Source organism: Muscardinus avellanarius, assembly GCF_963383645.1.
Source record: "Muscardinus avellanarius genome assembly, chromosome: 2".
NCBI lineage: Eukaryota > Metazoa > Chordata > Mammalia > Rodentia > Gliridae > Muscardinus > Muscardinus avellanarius.
Window position 1 is genome coordinate 7257690 of NC_137787.1, and position 20569 is coordinate 7278258.

Below are 20569 nucleotides of genomic sequence, written 5' to 3' on the forward strand. Positions count from 1 at the left end.
TGGGGAACTGCACTCTTGGGGCTTTTTTTAGTGATGATACAGAGAGTGCCCTCACCCTTCGCAAAGCGCAAGGCGCTCCCTTGACGGGCCTCTCGTGGAAACCCTAACGTGGAAACCCTAACCGGGATCACGACGGCAGCCGTGTCACTGAGTTTGCAGTGTGCCAGGATATGGATTCTTGTTATTACTGGGGATTGAACCCGGGGGCCATTCTACCTCTCAGCTATATCCCCGGTCCTATTTATTTATTTATTTATTTATTTAATTTTGAAACAGGTCTTGCTAAGTCGTTGAGGCTGGCTTCAAATCTGTAACCCCACTATCTCGGCCTCCCAAGTGTTCGGATTATAGATGTGCACCGCTGTGCCTGGCTACCTCAGACACTCATCTGACCCTTGTGAAACCCGTGGCAGCTAAATACAGTACTTTCTTTTCTGCCTCTTTGGAGATCTACAGTACCTTCTGTCTCTGTGGTCCAGAAAGGTTAAGTAACTTGCCCAAGGTCACACAGCTAAGAGCTGGGGAGCAGACATGCCTCTCCATGTCTGTCTGACAAGTGGTCCTAACCTGTCCTTGACCACAATGCCTCTCTCTCTCTCTCTCTGATACTCAGACCCTCTAATCTAGGAGCACTTGTGGGACGTGGAGGGCGGGGTCCCTAGGGCTCGTCCCAGCCTCCTGCCATCCCTCCTTCCCCTCTCACCCGGTTCCTCCTCGGGGTCGTCGGCCGCGTCCTCCTCCTCCAGGGGCACGGGGTACTGCAGGTGGGTCACCAGTCCCATGTTTTCCTTCTTGTAGAACTCGATGAGCTGGTCCAGCTTAGTGAAGAACCGCATGGGCACGCCTTCGGAGGCCTGAGGGTAGAGCCCGCGCTGAAGCATGCTTTAAGGGACTAGCAGGCACCCAAGCACAGAGGCCACCTGCGGCGGTGACCGGGGGGCTGAGGGCAGGACTGCGACCAGAAAAGCCCCCACCCCCAGCTCCCAGGAGCCCTTCCGCAACAGGCTCATCTTCAAGATCTTTTTCTTTCCATCTCTAAAAAAGCTTTTATTTTAAAAAGTATTTTGTTAGACAAATAGCACATTTTTATTATTGCAAAAATGGAAAATATTGATTTTTTTAAATTATTTGTAAGCTGGGCGTGGTGGCGCATGCTTGTAATCCCAGCATTCGGGGGGCAGACTGGAGGATCGCGGTTCGTGGACAGCCTCAGCTACTTAGTGAGGGCTCTGCAACTTAGAGAGCCTGTTTCAAAATAAAGAATAAAAAATAGGGCAGGGGGTGTAGCTCGGAGGTCGGATGCCCCTGGGTTCCATCCCTAGACCCGCAAACAAAACAAAACACACTTGTAATCCGATAACCCTAAGAGACCTATTTTTAATCTGTTTTTTTAGATTCTGTGTGTGTGGATGGGTCTGGTAGGGAGACTTAATTTTGTTTTCTTTTTCCCCACAAAGATTAGTAAAAAGAAAAATTATCATTATTATTATTAGTAGTAGTATTTCCTTATGCTAGGAATTGAACCTAAGGCCTTATGCAAAGCACCTATCTTATCACTGAGTTACAACCCCACCCCAAGGATCACTAAAAAAAATTTTTTTTAATGTTTTTGTAGTGCTCAAAATTAAAAGAGCCTTGCATATGCTAGGCAAGTGCCTGCCGCTGAGCTACACCCTAGCCTCAGAGATTCATTTGTTTATTTATTTGCTATACTGGAGTTGGAACCAAGGGCCTCCCTGTATGCTAGGCATGTTCTGTACTACTGAGCGACATCCCCAGCCCTTTTCCTTCTCCTCTTCATTTTTTCTTTTGTGATACTGGAGATTGAACCCAAGGGTTCAACTGAACCATTCAGCCACTTCCCTGGCCCTTTTTATTTTTAATTTGAGACAGAGTCTCATTAAGTTGCCCAGACCGGCCTCCAATTTGTGATCCTCGTGCTGTAGCCTCCTGAGCAGCTGGGATTACAGGTGCCAAAGGGGCCTGGCAGATCATTTATGTTTGGAAAATATAATAGGATAACAGAACAGGAAAAATCTGTTCTGGCAATTGCTTTGCTCTTACTTTTTATTTGTTATCATTTGGTTTGTATCAAGGCTCAGGAATGCTCTACGCAGCGGAGCCATCTCCCCTATTTGTGCCCCTGCCGTTGACAACAGAGGCAATGCTGCTGGGCTATTCTCAGGCCCTGGGGCCGGGTCTCCTCTCTCTAGGTCCTGTGGCTCCAGCAGGAAATTCAAGGTCTTTTCTGAGCAGGCAGCCAGGCCCCTGTCCAGCCCCACCCACAAGGGCTGGGAAAGAAGACAGCCAGCTGTTGGCAGGTCAAAGGCTAGCGCAGATGCTGTCCTCTAGGGAGGGCCTCCCCAGCCCCGACACGGCATGCACACGTTTGCCCTGTCATCATGACTTTCCCAATCAGCTTTGCATTTGGAGGCCAGGGGTCCATCTGCACCCGTGGGGACTGCCCGCTACCTTCTTACTGAAGGGAATGGGGCCCACCGCTTGTGGGAGATGAGGCCAATGGGTACATAGGTTTGGGCTGGTGAGTCCAGCCAGGCAGAGGAGCAGGAAGGCCTAGACCCACCTGCCTGCCCCCAAGTTGGAACCTAGAGCTGCCTGCGTGGGGGGATGGCTTGGAGGTCTTCAGGATTACAGCCGAGTGGGATGGACTCGGACATCCAGGATCCTGACCAGGGAGCACTCAGACCTGTCCCCGAGCCCTTGCTCCTGGGTGGGAAAATCCAGTGCGCCTCTGTCGTTCACCGGGGACTCCTCTCTCTGTCTCTTCTTGTTACATTTGTCTGTCTGTCTTTCTGTCTCTTTCTCCAAGGGGACTTGTGTGTACATATGCTCTGCACACAGGTATAAATCTGCGTGCAGGGATGTGTGTGTGTGTGTGTGTGTGTGTGTGTGTGTGTGTGTGTTCTATATGACTTAAGCTACTTAGTAAATGTGTAGAGAAATTAACAAAGGGTTTGTTTGTAAATCTCCTTTTCCACAAGGCCCCTCACTAAGCAATCTCCTTTGGGTGGCTTTAAGCCAGAAATATCAGAGCAGCAGCAGCCAGCCTGTCTAGAATGTAACTTCAACAGGTTCAAAGCCAAATGGCGAGCCGGATAACAAAAACAAGTTGGTTCATGTGAGATCTGTGCCCTTGACTCAGTTAAAGCCCCCATGAATAAGCATCATTCTGTCAAAGACTTTACAGCGGAAAAATAACATGCTGCTCGGTATCAGGAGAAAGAAACTGACAAGGCAGAGCAAGGCGGCGCGGACGGACCCGGGATGCGGGATGTCTGGGATCCCAGCTGGAGGATGTCCGAGGGAGGCGAGGTTGAGGGACTACATGAGACCTGGGCAATCTCAGGGGCACCTGCGCTATGACACACTGCGCTTCCTGGGCCACTGAAAAGCTACACTATCGATTGCAGACACAGATCGATTTCAGGGCATGTGGAATTCTAAAGAACAAACAGCGTACAATGGTGGGATGTGCTGTGCTCTAAGCAAGCAGAGGAACAGAGCCCTCTAAAATGGGTCCCAGCACAGCGGAGGCGGGGGCACCTGGATGCCAACACTGCTGGCCAGCTAGCTCACAGGACCAAGGCTTGTGTCTGACCCTTCCCAGAGGCCAGGGAGCCAGGGCCTGGCAGGCTGGGGCTGCGGGATGGTAGAGGATACGGAATAGCCAGCGTCTTGGAGCAGTGGCTCAGCACCAGTGGCCACTGGTGGGTGCTGCTGGGAGGAAGGCGGTCCTCCGGCTCCCCACCACCCAGGAGGGCTGCCCGGGGTTGGATGTGCCCCCATTCATGTGTTGGAAACGTCATCCCCCCATTCGCGTGTGAGTGCATTTGGGGGCGGGGCCTTTGATAGACAGGATTCTGTAGGGTCATGAGAGTGACCTCTCATGCTGGCATTAGTGGCTTTAAAACAGAAAGAGGGGCGTGGGCCGGCGCGCTTTCTCTGTCTCGCCTTCTGACACCTGGCCATGATAGGATCCGGCCAAACCCCTCACCAGATGCCCCACCGTGCTCTTGGGCTTTCCAGCCTCCTGCACCATGAACCAAATAAATGTGTGTGTGTGTGTGTGTGTGTGTGTGTGTGTGTGTGTGTGTGCATGCGACTAGGGATTGAACCCAGGGGCACTCTACCTCTGAGCCACACCCCTCAGCCCTTTTTTATTTATTTTTTATGTATGTATTTATTTTGTAGTACTGGGATGAACTCAGGGGCATTCTACTTCTGAGCTACACTCCCAGCTCTAATTATTTTGTATTCTTTATTTTGAAACAGGGTCTCACTGAATTGCAGAGGGCCTCACTAAGAGGCTGAGGCTGTCCGCGAACTACCATCTTCCTGTCTCAGCCTCCCGAATGCTGGGATTACAAGCGTGCGCACCACGCCCGGCCCCCTCAGCCCTCTTTAATTTTTGTTTTGAAATAGGATTTCGATAGGTTGCTGAGTCTCTCTTGCTAAGTTACTGAGGCTAGGCTCAAACCTTCAGTCCTCCTGTCTCAGCCTCCCAGGTACTGGGATTGGGATTACAGGCGTGCATCACCAAGCCCGGCCAGTCTGTGGTACTTGGTTACACCAACAGAAAAGACGAAGGCCAGGGGAAGGCAGCCAAAAGGAGCAGATGGCCCTCCTACAGGGGCAGAGCCCAGGTGGCAGGTCCCACCTGAAGGGAAGATTGCTTTGCAGGCGTGCTGGGCCAGCAGGAAGCAGCCATCTCCACAGGCAGCAGAGAGATGGGAAGGAAACGGGGCAGGCAGAGTCCAGCCAGGCCAGAGGGCGGGGCTCCCTGGACGGACCATTCAGAACAGGTGTCCTTAGAAGCCTTTGCTTTGGGCACTGAGATTTGATAGGGTTTTCAGAGACTCTGTGGAGAATTTGTGCTCAGAGTACATCCTAGGACAGAAACAGGGACAAGGGCCAGAGTGAGCAGCAGGGGTGATGGAGCCACTGAGCTAGCTCCGATGGGGCCCATGAGGAGTGTGCTGTAGCCAGGTTTGTGGGCGCCTCCTCGACGTGGACGTGCAAGAGGCAGTAGCCCACCCGTGGCATGGCGCTCTTAAGCTGGGCCCGAAAGGACTGTGTGGAGGCAGGTGGTCAGTGAGCAGCCATCCCTGGGCCCAGCGCAGTGACCACAGCGAGTCCAAGCCAGGAGGTAGGAGGGGGCTCCAGGTGGCTGTTTCTTGACCATGGCCAGCAGGGGCAGTGGCATCCTGCAGGGACAGGCTGGACACTCTCCCCCAGACTGGGTCCCCTCCATATCCACCTGCCTGTGAGCCCACAGGCAGGAGCTGGGCCTGCTTACTATACCCCATCCCACCTCATCCCATCGCAGGGCCTGGAGGTCACAGGTGCTCAGCGATGGGTGGTTCCATGGATTTACTATGTTGGGGATCACAATGACAGACAAGAGTTTGGATTCTGGAGGAGAGATGGTCCCGGGGACCACTGGTGGGTCTGGAACTGGGGATGCAGAGAAACAGTGGGGAGAAAGGAACAGGGAGAATCTCCGTCCCCATGTGCCAAAGGTGGTACCTTCTCAACTATCTAAGAATGTGAACAAGGTTGTCGTGTACATTAGTCAGAGTCCTGGCAGGAAGCAGATGTCATTCAACTGGGAGCATTCAGGAATACCAATAAGGGTGTAGGAGTGCCAATAAGAGGTGGCACCCGGCCCACAGCTAGTGGTGGAGGGGAGACCACGGGGGGCGGGATGGTGCTGGGACCCAGCAAGGCCGCCTAGGAGAATGACCTCAGGACCTCACAAGCAGGGACGCCATTGGCCAAAAACAACCGGAAACCAGAGAGCAGGGAGGGGTGGAGCTGGGGCTCATAGAAGATCCCCAGCACATCAAGTTCCTGGTGACGGGCACCCGAGGGGCAGCGGAGGGAGGTGCCTGCTCTCGGGCTCCGGCCAGGACTCAGCGCCCGCCACACTTCCCACAGGGAGGGGGTGGCCCTGGCTTCCCGGCGGTCCAGGCTACCAGACTCTGTTCCTCCTTCTGTAGCGACAGCCTTCCTGAAAAGCTGTACCAAGTCATTCTGAAAGAGAGAAGGAACCCCTGAAGGCCCCCGTAAGCTCCATGCTGCCAGCGTGGTCCTGGGCTGTTCCTGAGCTCCCCGGGGTGGTGTCCACAGACGGAGGGACTTCTGCTGTGCAGGGGCTCTCCTGCTCGCCAGGGATGAAGTCCTCTCTTTTTAGCACGTAACTAGAGCGTGTTAACAGACAGCTTAATGTTGGGGAAAAAAAACCCCAAAGAGCTGTGTTTCCTGCCTTTAAATGAGCTTGTTAACTTAGAAGGTCCCAGGCACCGAGCAGAGCCCCCTGTTCTGTGAGGATGGGCGAGAGTCTGAGTTCTGAACCAGAAGGCTCACAGGAGAAAACGAGGTGAGGGTTAGTGTCAACTGCAAAACAAAATCCGGCTACTCTCCTTCCTCCTGTTAAAATCCCCAGGTCCATGGAAAATTCTAGGCCATTTTTAGGAAGATTCGTTCTACAGGGCCTCTGTAGTTGGTATCCTGCGAAGCCCAGCTCAGAATCAACAGGTCATGCGCCTCCTTCACAACCCTGCGAACCCTGGAGGGAAAGGGACCCTGCGTGGCTTGGCCCTGCGGTCGCCAGGTCCCCAGGTCGCCTTGCAGGGAAGGCTGGTTAGAAGCACAGAGATAGGCTCACCCCTGTTTCAGAGACACACATTCCATGAAACTGAGTTCAGCCATTGAAAAGAAGGAGAGGAGTGGGTCACCCCTGGGCCTCGCATGGGGAGATCCCTTCACCAGCTACTCACCCAGATAAATGCCCCAGGGAAGGTACAGAACCCCAAGAGGGTGGGACACAGCCCCAGGGCTCAGGGAGAGAAGGGCACAGGGCTTTAAAACAAAGGAGAAAGCCGGGCGTGGTGGCGCACACTTGTAATCCCAGCGCTTGGGAGGCTGAGACAGGAGGATCGCGCAGGTTTGAAGCCAGCCTCAGCTACTTAGTGAGGCTCTCAGCAACTTAGTGTGACCTTGTTTCCAAATAAAGTATAAAATAGGTCCGGGAATGTAACCTGGAGGTAGAGGGCCCCTGGGTTCCACCCCTGTACCACAAAAATAAAAATAAATAAATAATAAATAAATAAATAAATAAATAAAACAAAGAAGTGGTGCCCTGCCTGCAGGAGGCCTGGGCCCTGCAGGCTGAGGGCTACGTTTCCTGGGTTTCTCTGGGCTGACTGAGGGCCTGCAGGGCGAGGGGCAGCCGGGAGGGCAGAGCACTGGACAGGATGAAGGTTCCCAGGGGGTAATTTTAACTTCAGCACTGTCTGCTGTCTCTAAATGCAGAACTGAAATAGAATTAGAAGCAGGCCTGGGGGAGGAGGAAGCTCCTCCCAGAGGTTCTGCTGTGTGTGTGTGTGTGTGTGTGTGTGTGTGTGTGTGTGTGTGTGTGTTACTGGGGATTGAACCCAGCAGTGTTCTACTTCTGAGCTACACTCCCAGCCCTATTTTATTTTTTACTTTGAAACAGGGTAATACTAATTTGCAGCAGGCCTCACCAAGGTGTTGAGGCTGGCCATGAACCTGCAATCCTCCTGCCTCAGCCTCCCAAGTACTAGGATTATGGGCATGTTCCACCATGTCTGGCTACCCTCAGCCCCTTTCAAGTTGTTTGTAAAAATTTATCTATTTGTACTGAAGATTGAACCCAAGGGAGTTCTACTTCTTGAGCTATACTCCCAGCCCTATTTCATTTTTTATTTTGAACAGGCTCTTACTAAGTTGCAGAGAGCCTTACTAAATTGCTGAGGCTGGCCCCAAACCTGCAGTTCTCCTGTCTCTGCCTCCCAGGTACTGGAATTACAGGTATGGACCACCATGCCTGTTTTTCTTTTCTTTTTCTTTTTGATACAGGGTCTCACTAAATTGCTGAGGGTCTTTTAAGTTGTTGAGGCTAGCCTTGAACCTGTGATCCTCTGGTCTCAACCTCCCAATTACTGGGATTATGGGTGTGTGACTCCCCATCAGCCTTCATTTTAAATTCAAAAGCAAACCAGGCCTGGTGGTGTTTGCCTGTAATACCAGTACTTGGGAGGCTGAGACAGGCAAGTCACAAGTCCCAGGACATCCTCAGCAAGTAGTGAGACTCCAGCAAGACCCTGTTCCAAAACGAAAATAAAAAGGGCTGGGGATATAGGTCAGCAGTGAAATGCCCTTGGGTTTAATCCCAAATACCACAAAATGAATAAGTAAATTAATTTATTCATTCAAAAGCATAGTCGGGTTTGATGAATGACTAATCCCAGTACTTGGGAGGCTGAGACAGGAGGATCACAAGTTCAAACCCAGAGAAGAGAAATTTAGTGAGACCCTGTTTCAAAATAAAAAGGGGCTGGAGGTGTAGCTCAGAGGTTCAATACCCCTGGGTTCCATCCCCAGTACCACACACACACACACACACACACACACACACACACACACACACACCACATGCTCGCACACACAATTAAAAAGCACATAGAATCACTGTGGACATTTTTACACACTGTGGGCAGCCAGGCGTGGTGGATTATACCTGTAACCTCAGTATATTTCCACCACGTGGTCTAGAACGGGCCCCAGAAGGTCCCCTTAACAGACATCAGTTCTTCTCTTCCCTGCTCTTTTTTTTAAAGTATTTTAACTGGTTCCCCCCTTTGAAGCGGCGAGGGCTCTGGGGCTGGTGCCTAGGATGTGGCTGCAGGATGCAGCTGAGATAAGGAAGTGGCCAGGCTCTAGAAGCCCTCGGAGATGGCCAGGCTGGGCACAGTAGGAGACTGGCTCCAGGCCTGCGAGCACGTATGCTATCATGGAGAAAGGGGGTCCGGCTTCTCACTGCCAGAGGATGGGGCCACGAACGTGGACAGGAGACTGAATGAACTGGGCCGTGTGGATGCAAATGGGAGGAAGCAGTGACCTCAGCGTCTTTAATAGGAAGGTGAACCTGTGGATTCATAAGTGTGTACATAAACACATCTATTTCCTGGCTTCGTCTGCTGAAATGGCTCAGAAGCAACGGCACTCCCATAGCAACGGGCACAACCATTGTCCAGATTTTGGTTGCTAAACACCATCCTCTGCTCCTTGGAGATATGGCCGATTCTAACAGCTGTACAATCCAGCACCAGGAAGGTACAGTGGGAGCCTGGAACATCTGTTGCCTCAGAAAATAAGGAAATACTCAAAAAAGGATGACTATTTGTCAAAAGGATACAGGAGTCAAGGGAAAACACAGGCCAAAGGAACCACAAGCACCATCTGAACATCAAAATGAGGAATCAAAATGGTTATCGTCCATCAATAAAATAAGGGTCAGGATCCTATTGTGATATAAATAAATGAGAAGGGATAGCCCCCCCCCCCCAGGACAACGCCAGCTAAGAACTGTCGAAGGAATGATGGAAATGGAAAGTCGCCATTTGGCAGCCATCGTGCTAATCATTGACTCAGGCGAGAATCATCAATGGGTGCCAAAGCTGGGTGGGGAGATTGGGGAGAATGAGCTATTTAGAGAGTCTGCCCACGGAGGAGCCAGGAATCTCATTTTTAGTGTAATTTTAAACTTTTTGTGATGCTAAGGATGAACGTAGACATCGCACATACAAGGCAAGGACTCAGCCACTGAGCTGCGTCCCGGCCCTTTTTATTTTGAAACAAGGCCTCTCTAAGTTACTGTGTGCTGGTCTAGAACTTGTAAGATTGTCCTGTCTCGGTCTCCCAAGTGCTGGGGTTACAGGTGTGTGCCACCCTGCCTGGCAACAAGATGCTGTATTTTATCAACTTTAAGTTCCTGCTTTGAGGCTACATGTGGTCACATAGGAAAGAGCCCTTATATTTAGGCATTGTCAGGAACTTATTCTGCAATGATTGAGAAAAATATTAATGGTTATTTAAGTGATAACCTTACTGTATGCTAAAACGTTAAGGAGAGTGAATGTGGGGTATTCAGGAATTCTTTGCACTGTTCTAGAAAAATTTCAGTCAAATTTTTTTCAGTACGAACCTAGGGGCATTTTACCTCCCAGCTACACCCCCAGCCCTATTTTTTATTTGTGTGTGTGTGTGTGTGTGTGTGTGTGTGTGTGTGTGTGTGTGTGGTGTGTGTGTTACTAGAGATGGAAGCCAGGGGCATTCTACCTCTGAGCCCTATTTTTTATTCTTCATTTTGAAACAGGGACTCACTGGGTTGCAAAGGGTCTCACTAAGTAGCTGAGGCTGTCCTGGAACTGCAATCTTCCTATCTCAGCCTCCCAAATGCTGGGATTATAAGTGTGAGCCACCATGGCCGGCTTATTCTTTATTTTGAAACAAGGTCTCATTAAGTTGGGAGGCCTAAGTAGCTGAGACTGGCTGAGAACCTGCGTGATCCTCCTGACTCAGACTCCCAAGTACTGGATTGCAAGCGTGCGCCACCACGCCTGGCTTCAGTGAAATATTTTAAAAATAAGAAGTTTTTTTTAAAAAAGACAATCAGGCTGAAAATGGTCTATGTCTGAATCTGGAGGTTATATGTAAGCACTCTTTCGAGCTAGACACTGTAATAAAACAGTTTCTTAGGATCAGCTTATGCAACCTAGCTCATTTAATTAGCATGTACGTGCATGGGATTGTGCATGTGCGTGTGCACATACGTGTGCACACACACACAGAGTAGTGGTTTAGAAGGGATCATTTTGAAAAGTGTCAGACTTTTCTTCTAATAATAATACAAAGGTATTTTTTGGGTCTATATACTTCTAGAGGTTCTTGTGCAAACTTGCAGCTACCTTGGTAACATCTATAATGATCAGATAATGGCCATGATAGGAACGCACCCAAAACACGAAAGACCCCAGAGAGTTGGAGCAGCTGTGGGCGAGGGTGGAGGAGGGTAGGGCCTCCCTGAAGAATCCAGGTAGATCAGGGCCAGTGGGCGGCAGGGCGTGGCGAGCTGGGCTCCTGCAAAGGCCCTCTCTGTAAACAAGGCAGGTCTTGTTTTGTGAGCGGGAGAGGGAGCAGCCGGGCTGGGTGGGCGCAGACCGCATGTGCAGGGTCTTGAAAACCAGCTCCAGGCTCCCTAGGAGCAGCACGTGTGTAGCAGGTAGTGTTGCTGCCGCTCCGGGGAGGAGGCACAGTCAGAGGGAGAGTGTCCCTGAGCGCCAGCCCTGCCTGGTCCCCCCACCTGCGAGATGCCAGCCTCCTACCTCAGTCACACGTTCCCTCGCGTGAGCCCTGCCAGGCCCGTGGGGCCTGCCTTGTGCCTCGCCAGTCCCCCAGGCCTTTCTCTACCTCCTTACAAGCAGCTCCCACTTCTTGGAGTTGGTTTCTTCAGCTCTGCTCTTGCCTGCTTTTGGAGAGACTTCCTGGAACCGCTTGGCATGGACTCTGCCCGCACTTCCGGCTGCTTCTGCGCTTGATTCTCAATCCACCTATTATAGTTGGGGTCTGGTGATGGACAACAGGGAGGTGGGTCCTAGCTGGAGGAAGGACCGCTGGGGAGGTGACCCGGAAGGGTTTCTGTCCTCCCTGCTCCCTGCTTCCTGGCTGCCATGAGCAGAGCAGCTGGAGGAAGGACCACTGGGGAGGTGACCCGGAAGGGTTTCTGTCTTCCCTGCTCCCTGTTTCCTGGCTGCCATGAACAGAGCAGCTGGAGGAAGGACCACTGGGGAGGTGACCCGGAAGGGTTTCTGTCTTCCCTGCTCCCTGTTTCCTGGCTGCAATGAGCAGAGCAGCTCTCCTCTGCCATCATATTCTTCCTCTCCTCGGGCCAGAGTGATGGAGCCAGCTCACCATGGACTGAACCTTTGAAACCGTGAGCCCAATTATACGCTTCCTCCTCTACGTTGCTTTTGTTGGGTAGTTTGGTCACAGTGATGCATTGCTGACTAACTCACAGCCCTATCCCTGAGGCTCAGACCTGGAGCCCCATCTCTCAGACTGTGCCTGGCAGGCTCCTACTCTCCCAGGCTGAGCCCTTGCCGTCCTCCACCCCCCAGAGCCAGCAGCCGCCAGCCCGCCACAGCCCGTCCACCAGGGAAACACAGGTGCTAGGACAACCCTCAGATACAGGCATGCACTTGGGCTTGTTCCGATGTCCTGCCTGTGGGCTGGGATCCCCGCTGGGGTGCGGAGACCATCAGACCCCGACCGCTGCCATATCTGGCCCATATCTGTGCTGTGGGAGTAAGTCCAGGTCTCACGAAGACTTAAGCTCTGACTTTGCGTCACTGGCACTGCGGGCCAGAGGATGCTGATGTGGCCGGCCGGGCCAAAGCGACAGCTCTAGATGCTTCTGTGGGGCCTCTGGCGATAGAAGCAGGGAACGGATGGCAGTGCTCGTGACTGGCATGTGGTCTAGGTGTCTGCACAGTAGAACCTTCATCTGAGGACCTCAGTCCCACAACAGAGATCCTGGGCCAGGATGGGTCTTTGTCGCTAGAGACACAGCTGACAGCTAGACATGGCGCCTCATACCCAGCATCCTGGTGAGGTCACGGGTTGTCTCTGGAACCATGTCTGTGCTCTCTGAAAGCTCGTATATGCAGAAGCCCTGAAGATGAACAAGGGAGTTGCGGAGGGGCAGATCTTTCTTCCTTCCTTACCCTTCACCACAAGGCTTCGCCACATCTTACACGTGAGTGGAAGAACCTACTTCTCTGCCCCACTGACGTCAAGTGTGGCTGTGAGCTTTGCCTTGGCTGACGCAATGTGGGTAAAAGCACCAGTTCTGAGCTGAGGGCACCATGGTTTCTGCCTGCCCCTCCTGGGTCCCCATGATCTTTCTTGAGGATGGACACCCCTGGAACCTCTCGCCCGTCAGCCTGGGCCAAGAAGACAAGAGGAGCAGACCCAGAGCTGACTGGAAATGTGGTGTCCATCCTGAACCCAGCAGAGTCCAGGGGAGCCCAGCTCCATCAAACCAGCCACGCTGACTCGCATACCAAGTTGCAGGTAGTCAATGCTCATGGCTCTAAACACTAAGATCGGTGGGGCCGTTTGTTACGCAGCAAAGGCTGACAAAGATAAGTGGGACTGGAAGAATGAACTCTTCCAGGAATCTTTCTCTTGTTGAGCCTTCCTGCCATAATTATCTCCATCGACTTCTGAGGAAGCTGAGATTGTGAGAGACTGGGTCACTTTTCCAGTACCACATAACTTGTTTATCAGCAGTAGCCGCCACCAAGGGGTTCCACAAGCTCATTCTAGATTCCTAGAGACCATTATCCTTTCATTTCATTCGTGTAGGCCTTAGGTCCTCCTCTCCATGCCCCTCCATTCTTCCAGTGGTCCTGAACCCCACTGTGGCCTCACAATGGCTGTCTCCAGGGCACCCTCCATTCCTCAGTAGCCTTCACTCCTACAGTGCCCCCCACGGAATCCATTGCCTGGGATCAGCTCCACAATCCACCTCCCAGTCTCCCATAACCAGAGCTGGCTGCCTGGTTGGGAGACTGGGACAGGAGGATCACAGGTTTAAGGCCAGCCCCAGCAATTTAGCTGTTTCTAAATACATAAATAAAATAGGGCTGGGGATATAGCTCAGAGGTAGAAGGCCCCTGGGTTCAATCCAAGTACCACCTCAGTTAAATAAATAAACGTCTGCCGTCCAACAGTGGCTGACCCTGCCAAGACCCAGCAGGTCCGAGTGGGTGGCATACCATCCAGTGGTAGTTGCTGGCCTCGACTGGCTCACAGCCTAAACTCCCAGGAGCACCAAGAGCTGGTTGCAAAATGAGGCCACTCTGGTGGGAACCCTGGCGAGAGTGTTTACACCATGGCAATTGGCAGGCGTTAAGGATCAGGGTGCCGTGTCTCTCCGTGGAGAATGTTATCCGATGTTTACCACGGCCAGTGGTTCATCAAGAAACATTCACCCCTTGAGCCGGGCGTGGTGGCGCACGCTTGTAACCCCAGCGCTTGGGAGGCTGAGACAGGAGGATCGCACAGGTTCGAAGCCAGCCTCAGCTACTTAGGGAGGCTCTCAGCAACTAAGTGAGACCCTGTTTCCACATAAAGTATAAAACAGGTCTGGTAGTACAGCCCAGAATAGAAAAGCCCCTGGCTTCCACCCCCAGTAACAAAAAAAAAAAAAAAAAGAAAGAAAAGAAAAGAAACATTCACCCCTTGCCAAAATCATCCCTTCATTTCTGGACACTGGGCCTCCTGTCCATACCTGCCTTTCCTCCTGCATGGCCCCAGACTCTAAAGAGAAACGCTGGTTTAAGAACAAATATGGCGGAGATGAGCCAGGGGTACGTGGAGGGAGAAGACTGTTCTGCCAGGAGAAACATTTCCCACTCAAAGATGGCACGGGCCCAGGTCAAAACAGGAAGCTCCAGCCTGCTTTGACGAGCAGGTGGGATTGACTAAGGCCAGGAGACAGCAACAAAAGACAGAAAGACAGTGCAAACCGGGCACCCAGCTCCCCAGCGGGGCGCAGCCTGCACCCCGGGGGAAGCAGCCCAGTTTATGCTGACAGCAGACAGGCCGTGCAGGGTGAACTCAGGCCCTCAGAGGAGCTGGAAGTCACCGCTTTAAGATTCTCCCTGCACTAAGGAATGAGTCAAGACGCCCATGCTACCTGGGACCAGGGCTGCGGGGAGAGGGGCTTCAGCTGAGCTGCTCCTGCGCAGTCCAGCCTCACCGCGGAGGGAGAGGACGCTGGGCCAGAGCTCTGGCTTCAGGCAGCCGAGGGCTCAGGAAGAGCTAGAGGAGAGGCTGGCGGGCCGAGGAGCCCAAGGTCCCACAGGGAAGCTGCAGCTTTCGCAGTCAGTAGGATGGCTATTCCGCAGTTTACAGTTTAGTGGACTTCATGTCTACCCTGGCCAGGATTCTAGATCAGACTACTAAAAGCATGCCTGTGAGGAGACCTGGAAGAGGTGGTGTTGGGAACCAGGTGGAGTTCACTGGGAACACCCGAGTCAGGTCTCCTTATTTTATTCACATAGTAAAAGGCCAATGTGTGTTCGCTAACCTCATAGGTTAGGCTGCCTTTTGCATCTGATGGAGAGCACAACTCAGCTCCCCGGGGAGGGCAGGCAGGTGATGGTCACAGGCTGAACGCAAGGAATAGGGAGCGGTGGGGACTGTGGCAGGACAGAGGAATACGCCCGTCGAAAGGGAGAAGGTTCTGCTCAGCGCCAGTCCCCTCAACATAGATCTAAGGCAATCAGGTGCTTACATTTGTCAAGGGTAGCTGAAAAGATAGAGATCATTACATAAAAATCTCTCAATTTTAAGAAATGCTTTGAACAGGTTCATACTTTTAAAAACATGCCAGGTAAATAGACTGAATTCGTTGTTGGTGCCCCCATTTGTGTGGTTAATCCAGTGCACGCAGGTGTCCCTCGTGTGCCCGTGGAGCTTGGCTCATGGCCTGGAGGATCTGGGTGGATGAGAGGGCACAAGGGCAGCCTGCACACTGGCGTCTCTGTCACTAAGTCGCCGATTCCCATCAGGACCCAGGAGGCGGGCTTAGCAAGATGTCTCTCCACTTGGACATCTCAAGGTGCTGGGGACAGAGCCACAACAAAGCCGAACGCCACGTCAGGTAAGGGGCTAGACAGGAGCACACGCAAGGAAGACTGCGGCGTCTCAGTCCATGGCAAGCACAGTGTGGGACGAGAGCATGGAGTGTCCTCCTTGAGCGCAGCGTTTTCTAGTGGGTCGCTGGACCCTGTGGCTCTGGGTCCAAGGCTGCCAGGCAGAGAGCATCATGGGAAGAGGGGGATGCCCAGGGCTGGGGACATGATAAATGGCAGGGCCTGAAGGAACGGTAGGGACACCTGCCCGCGCACTGAAAAGCAGAGGATTCTGTGTGTGCCCAAGGGGCAGGACTGGACTCCAGGAGTGCATGTTACCAGCAAGCAGATCTTGCCCTATTAAGGAACCTGCTAAAAACCATCAGAGCTGGGTGTGGTGGCGCATACCTGTGATCCCAGTACTTGGGAGGCTGAAATAGGAGGATCGCTGGTTTGAGGCCAGTCTCAGTAACTTAGTATGACCCTGTTTCAAAATAAAAAAATAAAAAGGGATGAGGGTGTAGCTGGGAGGTAGAGTGTCCCTAGATTCAATCCACAATACCACACACACACACACACACACACACACACACACACACAAAAGACAAAAAAAAAGAGAAATAGGGTGTGGGGGGGTCACTTGGAATAGCTATTGGGCAGAGTGATTGGGCTGAATCTACAATTCAAACACATGTGATTTCAACCTGAGTGTGTTTCTTCTTGGAGAAAACTTGTGTCTCTGTGCACAGAGGCACATACCAGCCTTCCTCGTGGCAGAGTCTGACCTCTGCGTCAGTAAGAACACCCAAAAGGAGAGGTCTACAAGCCCATCTGTTATTGACTCTTGGTTACACTGAAGGCTGTGAAGTGGCCTGGAGAGGCCTCAGCACAGACCGGAAGGGAAGGGAGTGAACTGCAGAGCAAGATGTCTGGCACAGCCCCGTTTGTCTGTTTGTTTGTTTGTTTGTTTGTTTGTTTTGTGGTTCTAGAGACTGAACCCAGGGAGATTCCGCCGTTGAATCAACCCTTTTCATTTCTATTTTGAAACAGGATCTAGCTAAGTTGCTAAGGGTCTTGTTAAGTTGCTGAGGCGCTGGTTTCAAACCTGCAATCCTCCTGTCTCAGCCTCCCCAGCACTGGGATTACAGGTGTGTACTACCACACCCTGCTATTTGGGGAGTGATTTTTAAAAATACAATCATATTTCACTTAGATGGAAAAAGCAAACATCAAGTTAAATTTAAAAATACAAGAAAACATGAAAGAAAGAAAGGGAAGGAAGGAAGGAGAAAGAAAGAAAGAAAGAAAGAAAGAAAGAAAGAAAGAAAGAAAGAAAGAAAAGGAAAGAAAGAAAGAAAGAAAGAAAGAAAGGAAGAAAGAAAGAAAGAGCGAGCAGGTGAGCAACAGCTGTTTGTCAACAGGCCAGCCATCCTCCTGCACTAGGGTAGAGGCCCAGGCCTGCCCAAGGCTCTCTGCAAACAGCAAGGAGCCAGGAGGTTTCTGTTGTTGTTTTTGGTGGCTGTTTAGTCTTTTAATCATTTTGTTAAATGCCACAGGACACGGAGAACAATTCCAGGGCGTTTGGCACACGCACAGTGCTCTGAAGCCACCAACTCTCTGGTTCTCAAACACTTTCGTCACTCTGAAAAAACCTCCAAATGTGTACAACTTTAAAGTTAGTTTTTTAGCCGGGCGTGGTGACGCACACTTGTAATCCCGGTACTTAGGAGGCTGAGACAGGAGCACCGCAGGTTCGCCGCCAGCCTCAGCTACTTAGTGAGGCCCTTGGCAACTTAGTGAGACCCTGTTTCAAAATAAAAAATAAAATGTAGGGCTGGGGGTATAGCTTGGAGGTAGAATGCCTCTGGGTTCAACCCCAGTACTGGAATATATATATATATATATATATATATATATATATATCTTAAAAATTATCGTTTCTTCCTATATACCTTACCACACACTCCCCTACCCTCAGTAAGTATGTTTGTATTGAATTTAAACACTCCAGATAAAAACTTGGAGGCAGCCGGGCGTGTTGGCGCACGCTTGGAATCCCAGCATTCGGGAGGCTGAGACCAGAGGATCGCGGTTTGTGGACACCCTCAGCTAATTAGTGAGGCCCTCTGCAACTTAGTGAGACCCTGTTTCAAAATAAAGAATAAAAAATAGGGCAGGGGGTATAGCTTGGAGGTCAAATGCCTCTGAGTTCTATCTCCAGACCCGCAAAAACAAAAACAAAAAACAAAAAACAAACAAAAAACTTGGAGACAGAGTAAGGATTCTTAATTTTTTGGAGTTTTTAACCTGTTAACAGCGCACGATGTGACCCCCTGGCAGGGAATGCTCATCCTTAGGCAGGAGGCAGGAGCTTCTTCCACCCCTCGTGGTCTTCAGACATCAATGTGTCCTTTGAGAAATGCCTGAGTGAGCCCTCGGTGTGCTTAAAGTCTTTGGCCTAGTTTTTAAGATGCCAAATATGTTGCAGACTCTAAAGTTACATTTTAGAAAAACATACTTATATTGGTAGTTTCCCAAGAAGGGAAGCTTGTCTCAGTGTCAGGGGATTTTACTTCTGTTTCATGTTTTCGATTTGAATTTCTTTACTTTTGCTTACCACTGTCCTAAGAGAAAAAAGAGGCCACAAATACTGAGCATGTTCTACAGCTGAAGAAGCCTGGCCTGAAGCCGGACAGGCAGCAGGAGAGAGCTGGTGGGCCCCAAATCCGGGAGGAGGGGAAGGGAGGGAAGAGGGGAGTGGAGGGCAGGAGAGAAGAAAGGAGGAGGAGGAGGAGGAGGAGGAGGAGGAGGAGGAGGAGGAGGAGGAGAAGTGGAGGAGGAGGAGGAGGAGAAATGGAGGAGGCACCAGCAGCAGCTAGGCATGCTGGTACATGTCTGTAATTCCAGTACTTGGGAGACTAAGACAGGAGAATTGGAGGTTCGAGGCCAGCCTCAGCAACTTAGTGAGACCCTTGATTCAAAATAAAAACTAAAAAGTGCTGGGGGTGTAGCTCAGGGGTAGAATAACCCCTGGATTCAAGCTCCAATGCGATGATGGAGGAGGAGGAGGAAGAGGAGGAGGAAGAAGAGGAGGACGAGGAGGAAGCAACGAAAGCTAGGCAAGAGAGACTTCCAGTGGCCAGTCGGGCTGTGTACAGCTTTGTGAGGCCTTGTATTGGAAGTGGGATTATTTCTCCTGGGCTGTGTGAATTTCTCTTTCTACTTTGTCACCTGTAGCTGTTTTGCTCTTGGAGTCAGGACGGCGTCCATCCAACAGGAATACGCTGAGCCCCTCAGGTGCCAAGAGCAGGGCAGGATGGGGCTGACACTGGGTGGCAGGGGAGGCAGCCCGGGTACCCGGAAGCCAGAGCTGGGGATGGACTGGGTTCCTTGGCCTGGTTCAGTGTATCCAAGATGGATGAGTGGGTAGGAGGTGGGGCGAAGGGGGTGCTGTGAGGGTCTCTTCCTCCTCCACCTCCAGTATCCAACATCTGCCTTTACTTTATCTATCTATCTATCTATCTATCTATCTATCTATCTATTCATCCATCCTAGGGATTGAACCCAGGGACATTCTACCTCTACCTCTGAGCTACACCCCAGCCCTAGTTTTAATTCTTTATTTTGAAGCAGGGTCTCACTAAGTTGTGAAGAGCCTCATTGAGTAGCTGAGGCTGACCATGAACCTGTGATCCTCCTGTCTCAGCCTCCCGAGTACTGGGATTACAAGTGTGCACTTTTTTTTTTTTTTTTTTGGTGGCACTGGAGGTGGAACCCAGAGGCTTTCTACCTCCGGGCTATACTCCCAGACCTATGTTTTTGTATTTTATTTAGAAACAGGGTCTCACTAAGTTGCTAAGAGCCTCACTAAGTAGCTGAGGCTGGCTTTGAACCTGTGCGATCCTCCTGTCTCAGCTTCCCAAGCACGGGGTTTACAAGCGTGCACCATTTTTTAGTTTTTGAAACAGAGTCTCACTAAGTTGCTGGAGCTGGCCTCAGTTTTGACCCTCCTGTCTTATCCTACCCAAGTCCTGGGATTCCAGGCAAACATTTGCCTTTAAGACGGCCATTTCCCTTGCCGCATGTAACTAGGGAAACACATCTTAACTATTTCTATTTCCCCTTTCCTCTTGCCCAGAGCAAGGTCCTGTCTTGCAGAGGTAGTTTGGGGAGGTGGGACTGTGGGTGATCAGGGGAGAACACCTGCTAGCATGTGCCAGGCGCTGGGTTCGATTCCTGATACCATCAGGAACACACGCACACACACACACACATATACACACCACACCACACACTCGTCAGCTCCCCTTCAAGAATTGGCACACGTCTCTTTGGTCTCCCTTTGGATACAGGCGGCATTACTAATCGTGTCAGTGTTAAAAACCCGCAGTAAGTTCTGCTTTGAAAGCCTTTGTGGTTCCAATGGACCCAGGAAAAAGTGCCTTCCTTCCCAAGTTCGGGGTCCCAGGCGCATTTCTTATTTAATTACACACCCCAGAGCTACACTTCTTTTTTCTGTTTGCTCCTTTTTGCAAAACTCTTGAGACGCTGTGGGGGACAGAAGTGACAGCCGGCAGACAGCAGGACGTGCTCAGCCCGGAACAGCCTGGAGGGAGCTGCTTTGGGGGAGCCGGGGGCCGGGGCGACTCCATGACTAGCCCCCAAGCCTCCAGACACCCTCACTTCCACCCAGGCTGCACCCCGCCATTGTGGCGCAGATGATGAGACCCTGGTCCCGAGGGCCCCCGTCTCAGGGACGTGGGTTGACACCGTCAGCACGCCAGAGGACGTTAGGACAGGATGGCGTAGGAGGTCTCTAGTCCACGCCCCTCCTTTGAGAGGCAAATATGACGACTTTGCCCACATTACAGATTTCCCATCGGCAGTCAAGTAGCAAACATCTGCTGAGCACCTACTGTGGGACAGGCATTTTTCTGACTCTGCAGCTACAGCGGTGAGCAGACGGCAAGGTCTGGCTCTCATGGCTCTTCCATTCTTGTGGTGGAGACCGAGCGGTCAGTAAATGCTGAGGGCAGCTGCCA

General features: G+C 51.5%; 1 protein-coding gene across 1 annotated transcript in view; it reads right to left on the reverse strand.

Annotated features, from left to right (window-relative positions):
* Positions 1-20569, reverse strand: part of INPP5D (inositol polyphosphate-5-phosphatase D) — a gene marked incomplete at both ends in the record, with an annotated part of 120797 nt that overhangs the window by 71258 nt on the left and 28970 nt on the right. The window contains one exon of the mRNA XM_080689298.1: positions 704-854. Within this exon, the coding sequence (XP_080545424.1) occupies positions 704-854 (151 nt within the window). The remainder of the gene's footprint in view (positions 1-703; positions 855-20569) is intronic.